Source organism: Periophthalmus magnuspinnatus, chromosome 11, assembly GCF_009829125.3.
Source record: "Periophthalmus magnuspinnatus isolate fPerMag1 chromosome 11, fPerMag1.2.pri, whole genome shotgun sequence".
Classification (NCBI taxonomy): Eukaryota; Metazoa; Chordata; class Actinopteri; order Gobiiformes; family Gobiidae; genus Periophthalmus; species Periophthalmus magnuspinnatus.
In genome coordinates this window covers 18839256-18846743 of record NC_047136.2, presented here as the reverse complement: position 1 = coordinate 18846743, position 7488 = coordinate 18839256, and the positions used below count along the sequence as shown (strand labels likewise).

Below are 7488 nucleotides of genomic sequence, written 5' to 3'. Positions count from 1 at the left end.
TGTTAGTGATGCTGGCCCACAGTAAAACATTATACCTTATATCTTGGAATTATTTTATTTAAGTTTAATGCCGTAATGTTGAACTTAAGTATGGCTATAACTTTGGTTGGTATCTATTTATCTCAGAAAAAGTACATGTGTTCTGTGTCCGGGCTCGCCTCTCCAGACCTATAACTTGGCCTGGTGGTGCGAAATGTTTATCTTCATGGGGCAGATACATTAATTAATTATAGTGTTTTCACGATACTAAAATTTCAAACTCGATACTAAGGGATATTACTGTGTGGTCTTGTATCCGTAATCCCTCAGTCGTCCAGTAGGTTCCACAGTGGTCCATGGGTGTATACTTGTCCATGAGTCTTATACTTGTTCTGATACATTCATAGAACAGAAATGAACCTTTCCTGAACAGCTTTAGAATAATGTTGAGCTGTAACTTTTTTTATTATTGATACTTGCTCAAAAGAGTATCTAGTTTCGAGTTTTACTACCGATTAGAATCTGATTTTTGATACTTTATTGCCATACAAGTACTGACCACAGACCGAGTTGATGAAAGTTTGTAATTTCACTTTTGAATTATTACATTACAGTTTTAATTTCTGCCATATTTCATCTAGGCTAAAAATAAACCTGTCTTTGAAAATCCATTTATTTCGTCAGCTATACTGCCTCCAACAAAGTGCTCAGACGCATTCTCCCTCGCACTTTCTCACTGCTTCTCTTCCCATGTCTTTCAGGGTTCACACCATGCTAGCACCACTTCGCGCCGTCCGCTCTCCCATGGGTGCCCTCCATCAACAGTAAAAGGACCAAAAAGGATCACGCACAATGCCATGTGCGCTTTGACTCACCTCCTGCCCCGCCAACCCTTCTCCCCTCTCCGGAGTTCCGCGGCGGGATGCGGCTGGTGCTAACAGCTGGCGGCCGGTATGACTCTGCTGGACGTGTGGCTGTCGCGCTCTCTCCCCATGTGCCTGCTGCTCCATAGCCTGGTTCTCATGGCGCTGTGCTTCCCCTCGGCTAGCATGTGCCCCAAAGGCTGCATCTGCCAACGGGACTCCCACCTGCACGGTTTGAACGTAAGCTGCAGCCACGCCCGCTTCAAGGAGATACCCGCGGGTTTACCAGTGGACACCGTTCTCCTGCGACTCGACCACAACCAAATCGGAACAGTTCCCGATCAGATTTTCCACGGATTGCGGTATCTGAGGGAGTTGAACTTGTCATACAACATCGTTGAGACTCTTGGTGAAGGCGCTTTCAGTGGCATCGAAGCGACACTGCAAGTCTTGGACCTTTCGCACAATCGGATTACAAGCGTCCATAAGGATGCGTTCGCCAGGTTGAAGGCAAGGGTGATTGTGGATGATAACCCGTGGCACTGCGATTGCACCTTACAGCAGGCGATAGGAGGGATGGCGCACAACCACGAGGCGGCCGCAAGGGTGCTGTGCCGGAGTTCCGAAATAAGGGACCAGGAAGGCCGGCCATTTTTGGCAGTGGACACAGATCTTTGCAACTTGGCAAAAAGGACAACAGACTACGCTATGCTTGTCACGATGTTTGGTTGGTTCGCCATGGTGATTTCCTACGTGGTCTACTATGTGCGGCAGAATCAGGAGGACGCACGACGGCATTTGGAGTACCTTAAATCGCTCCCAAGCAAGCCCAAGAAACCGGACGAAGCGGACGATATAAGCACTGTTGTCTAAACGCAAGCCAACAGACTCCTAAAAAAAAAAATTCACTCAACAACCAAAATGTTACCCACTTTGTTGGAGTCGTAGGAGTCTTTGTAACTCAAAAGTTGTGTTGTTGTTTGTCCTTCCCAGGGATGATGGAATAGAAGACCCAAGGCCGAGTAATCAATCTACTCTTTTCTATAATTAAATACTTACGAGTTGGAAATCTCAGGTTTCAATATCGACAGGCTTTTATAGACAGAAATTTGGAATCTTATAAAACTATATTTCTAAAAAGTCCCTTATTCCTGCATGGTAACTTCTACACAACTAATAAATGACCGATCAGTAGCTTTTTCAAAAGATGTTTACACAAGTTTCCTCTTTCTACAATTAAATTCAAATACAAATGATTTTTTACAGAAACTACCCCCTCTGCTTGCCTTAAGGTACATTAGAAAACAAAAGCAGGTTTCTATAGGCTGTGTGAAACTGAGGATAGTTGGAGAGGCATTTCAAATACATTTTAGTAGTACCTAATTAACACATCATGGTTTAATAATCAGAAGGATACACTCAATGTCAACTAGTGCAGAGCAAATTAACTTCATTTTCAAGTTATTCCAAAGATAAGCAGGAATACAGCATTGGGAAGTAACCAAGTACATGTAACAAAAATACATATTCTGAATACTAATTTTGAGTAACTGTATTTTACTTTCCTAAATTAAAAGGAACACATGGCAGTACTTTGTGCAGTTTTGGCTTTGAACTGCATGGTATTAGTGAGACGCACAGCTCTTGCAGTGTGAGCATGTGTGATTCTCATCGGACATAAATAAATGCACAAGAAACAGTGCAACAAAAATCAAGCTGTTTGCAATTATATGTCATGTTTTTCACTATAATGTAATGCAACTTAGTGTAAAAGTATTTCAAGTACTCAGAATACAGTACTCTGATTGGACCATGTAACAGAATACTTTACAAAATACACTTTAATTCAAGTATTCAGTATTCTCAGTATTCTGTAACAAAATACTTCTTCCCATCACAGCAGAAATATAAAGATTACTCAAACTAACATTTTGACGATAACTAAAAGTAATGAATGTGCACTATCTACACAGCTTTTCCGCCACCTGCTTGTCTCCATGGTGATTTGCTTTACCTGGAATGCTCCACTCTATGGCATTAAACATATCTATTTCTATCATTTATTTATTTATACTGCTGTTTCATTTATTTCACTATGGAGACTAGGAAGTGGCATAACGTCAAACAGACAAGTTACATAATACAACTTTTAAAATAGATGACAGTTGTTTTGTATCAAACTATAGAAATCCATACATCTTCTTTCCCAATCTACATCAAGGTTGTAAATGTTCTTTTAAATGACACCACTTCTCCTTTTGGCAAGCATGACGAATTTGATTACACTTTTGTACCTCTTTAACATTTTAAAAGCCTGTCAGGAAAAATATAAATGATTATTATGTAAATGAGAAAGCTTCTTAATCTTAATTAACCTTTTCAAAGTCATCAAAATTCAACTGGGCCAAGACAGACTATTTTACATATAGGGCTATGGACAGGATGACCGTGAGAAATCACTATCAGAAAGAACAGTATGGAATTTATGGTAAACAAAGTAAACAAAATATATGGTATTATATATGTTTTATACTGTAAGTTCAAGGTGATGTTTGTAGCATTTTAATAGTTCGCAATCATTGTCTTCAATACTAAAGCCTTCCGTATTTCAACAATGCTTACCCTTACACAAGAATTAAAACCCCACTGTGTAACGTTTTAGCCCAGAAATAGTCTAAAATAACAGCTTTTTTTTTGTTTTTTGTTTGATGCTTTTATCGCACTGAAAAATGTGTACTTACTCTGAGCGGGCTTGCATCTCCACAAACCTTACTTGTTTTACCTAGAGAAGTGCCCCCACCTACTTGTCTCCATTGAAATGTTGATCTTTTGGCTATAATATTCCACAAAATGGCATCTATCTCAAAGGAGAATGTTTTAACTTTGTATTTCCACGGAATCATGCAGGTGACGTACCACACCCAGAAAGTTACATGGCGATGCTTTAATTATGTTTTTGTCCTACATCTCTCAGATTACAGCATGTTTTATAATGTTTTGGTAGACCACGGATCAGAAGGCAGTAGAAGTAATTGCACTTACCTTACTGTTTTGAGCGGTACTTGGTAAAAATCTGATTGCATAAGATTTTCCATTATATTTTTGACAGTTTCAGTTAAACCTTGACAAATCTCTCCGACCTGCTTTTAAGGTGTTACGTAGTCCTAACCTTGATGTATTGTCTAACGTGTCAAGACTGTAATGTAACTCCTGACTCCCACCAACATGGCGCAGCGTTCCATAGAGCTAACTGGCTTTTGTTCTGGTGCCTCGTGAGTCACCCTCAAAATGAAAGGGATATGGTTGTCCGGGGCAACCTGTCAGGTGTCCAAGAAATGGGTGTAATTTTAAAATGTTATCACAGATGCATTCACCTTCTGCAGTGCAGGATGGAACAATAGTGTAGTTCCAAAACGGCACTGAAATATTTCATTTTCAGTGTTGACTATTTGTGTAACTCCATGTTTACCACGCAGCATGAAGATGTTATTGGATTACCTGGAATGTTCCACGGTTTGGCATTAAACTTATCTATCTCCATGGAGCTAATCACTTTACAGGCAGCCTGGACAGATATAGGTCAGATTTGCGAAGAGACAAATCCATCCAAAATAACAATGTATGATTTTCAAGGTATTTATTTGTATAGATTTAAACAACTGTCACTGGACATAAGTTTAATTCCATACATTGGAACATTCCAGAGTGCAGAATCTCCATGTAGATAAGCAAGAGGCATATCTCTAAGTTGCATGATGAGCCTTTATCAAAAATATGGAAGATCATTTGTTTCATCAAATTTAGAATTTTAAATGCCGTTGAATTTATTGATTTTTTTTTTTACTCAAAGAAGACCTATTGTGCTTGTGTCTGATACAGTTATGATCTATAACTATAAGTGATTAAAGATGCTCAAACATGCACAAATCACTCCAAACATTTGAGAGGGGAAATGAGAAGAGGAAATGGCAATAACATAGTTAAAAGCTCTGAAAAGTTGATTTTGCTTAATAGGTCTGCTTTGAATAGTTTTTATTCTGAATTTCAATTAATCAAATTTTAAGTATACCTTTTCAATGTGTTAAAAAAAATAAAAATGAAAAAAATTACCTTTTAAATATTCACACACATAGCAAATTCTACAGTCAAAATTCAGAGTGTAAAATTCAGTGACAAATGTTGTAGCAAAGATCCAAGATGCCAAAGCGTAAGCAATCGGATGTGTCTGAAGAGGACAGAGGCTCTTTCCTTTTGGCTTTTCTCTTCTGGGGCAGGGCCTGTAGTGAAGGAATCAAAGAAGTGAGGTTTTGATTAGGCCAATTCTGACAAATCAAATCGGTTCTCTACCGCATTTCCTGGTTGTAATTCAGTTAGATCCACTCACTTAGGATTGATTGCTTAGGCCTTAGCATCTTAGACATTTGCTACATTTTTCACATAAAATTTTACACAGATTTTTGACTGTTGAATTTGAGGGCTTGAACATGTATATGCTGAATATTTAAAGGACTGAATCAACTGAAATTCAGAATAAAAACTATTAAAACATGTTTTTTCAAAGTAAAAAAAAAATCAAATTGAGACATTTTCAATTGAATATCCGATGAAACAACTGATCTGATATACAAACACCCAATACGATTTCTAAACCAATTTTTTTTTTTAAATCTGAAAATTTGAACCTGGCCTGACCAAACTTGAGTTGAGCTCGGTCGCAATATTCTTTCCATGGACTGTGTATATAAATGGACACAGCTAACCTGCTAGCCACTGTGTTTCTGCTAAACCAGCGTTGCGGACGGGACGGGGCGTTGCCTTTAACAGCCTCGCTCCGGATTGGCTCTTTGGTTGCTGTGATATTCGCAGTCAGAACTCGTAATATGCAACTTGGCTCCAGATTGGCCCTTATCACTGCTCATTTGACTTGGTCTGAACACTATGGGTGATGTCACACTCCCTTAGTCCACTTCTTTATACAGTCTATGACCCTTCCATCATAAATATAAGCTACAAATCATTGCATTAAACCCATTCATTGGTCAATATATTCAATCGTATTTGACATTCCATTGGCATTTTGTTGCAAATGATAATAATGTGTGTATATTGATTTAACCTGAACCTGTTCCTCTGTATCAACAGACTGTGTATTTTTGTAGGCCATTTCGTGTCAGTTTCCATCACTTTGTTGACTGTGTTTTGACTAAGCACATCACTTTGCATCAGATAGTCCATGTTATTGCTGTTTGCCCATTGAAACCTCTGCCAACCAGCCAGCAGGAAGCTCAAAATGAGACCACATTTTCCCAAACACTACAGACTATATAATCATCCCTGTCGCACCCAATCAACACAAACATCCCATTCAGTTTAGTGCGACACATGCATGGTTCTATTTAATAACAGCAGAGTGTAATGTTCCCATGCAGCGTGACAGGAAAATTACTACTCTCCCCCTGTCACTGCCTATGGAGTCGGCCCAAAACCAATGACAGCAGGGAGCAGACAGGAAATTAAACCTGACACCAAATACCATGTTTTTAATAATGCCTTTTTTACATAATAGCCTGAAAATCTGAGGTTGGTGTGCTTCCTGGTCTATCTTTCTGCTGGAATAAGAAAAGCTTTGAGTGAGATCGCATAGTGGTTAGTGTTTTAGCCTCAACACAAGAAGGTCCCCTGTTCAGTTACAGTGATTGTTTTCTCCTTAGTGAGCTGAAAAAGATATTGCAAATCTCAAGAGGAGTATCATGGTTAAATAAATGATAACCTGACCAGAGAAAACTAGGTGGTTAAGAACCATGTAAAACCTTTAAACCGGGTTTAAAACCGGACTATGATAGACCGAAACCAAGACTGAATCATGAAAGAACTGTGTGCAAACCACAGACTGTATTTATAAATGGACATAGCTAACCTGCTAGCTCCTGTGTTCCAAACAGGAAGCGATCATGGGCGCACTTCTGGCTCCATTAACTCTGTCTCCAATTCACTTACTACTGAGTATTGCTATTCAGTAATTTATATCAACGATGCTTTGATTTAAATGACTGAATTGTATTGTGTAACATGTCAACATTTTGGGTCACCGGATTTTATGACTCATGAGTCACTAAAACCAAGTCACTTTAACCCTCAATCACACCTTCAAAAACTCACATTGTGAGAGTTAAGCACATTTTTGTACAACATTTGGTTATAAAAAAGGAGGATTCATATTTTTGTAAACTTTTTTTAATTATTCAATCAAGATCTCACCTCATGATTCATATTTTAAAATTTGTATTGTAATTATTTTAACCCTTTTGTCAATGTTTTGTCATAAAGTCACTCTGTTTCATACTTTAAATATGACAAAAGTGTATTATTTTCATTTCAATTGATGCACCCTGGATTTTTTGTGCTGTTTATTAAACCCTAGGGTATGAAAGAGCAGCAGCATTTTTTTATTTGCACTGATAGTTTTTTGGCAGAGTCAAATAAACTGAGCTGTATGTATAAAAGTGTGTCCATTGGAACCTGTTCAAATTAGTTTTGAACCTGTTATAATAATATATTCTAAACGTGCATCTCCACTATCTTTACATCATTTGAGCTCTCTGGCTTAAATTAATGTTCTGAGTTACATTTGTGTGTTTATATAATT

The 7488-nt window shown here is 38.2% G+C and overlaps 1 protein-coding gene across 1 annotated transcript; it reads left to right on the top strand.

Moving 5' to 3' along the window:
• Window positions 1-932: 932 nt before the first annotated feature.
• On the top strand, window positions 933-1715 carry lrrc3b (leucine rich repeat containing 3B). Its single transcript, XM_033975457.2, has one exon. The coding sequence runs from the start codon at window positions 933-935 to the stop codon at window positions 1713-1715; it is 783 nt and encodes a 260-aa protein (XP_033831348.1).
• Window positions 1716-7488: the final 5773 nt, after the last annotated feature.

What these genes read in the sequence shown, in the direction of transcription:
- lrrc3b (XM_033975457.2), top strand. Translation starts at nt 933, where the DNA reads ATGACTCTGCTGGACGTGTGGCTGTCGCGCTCTCTCCCCATGTGCCTG.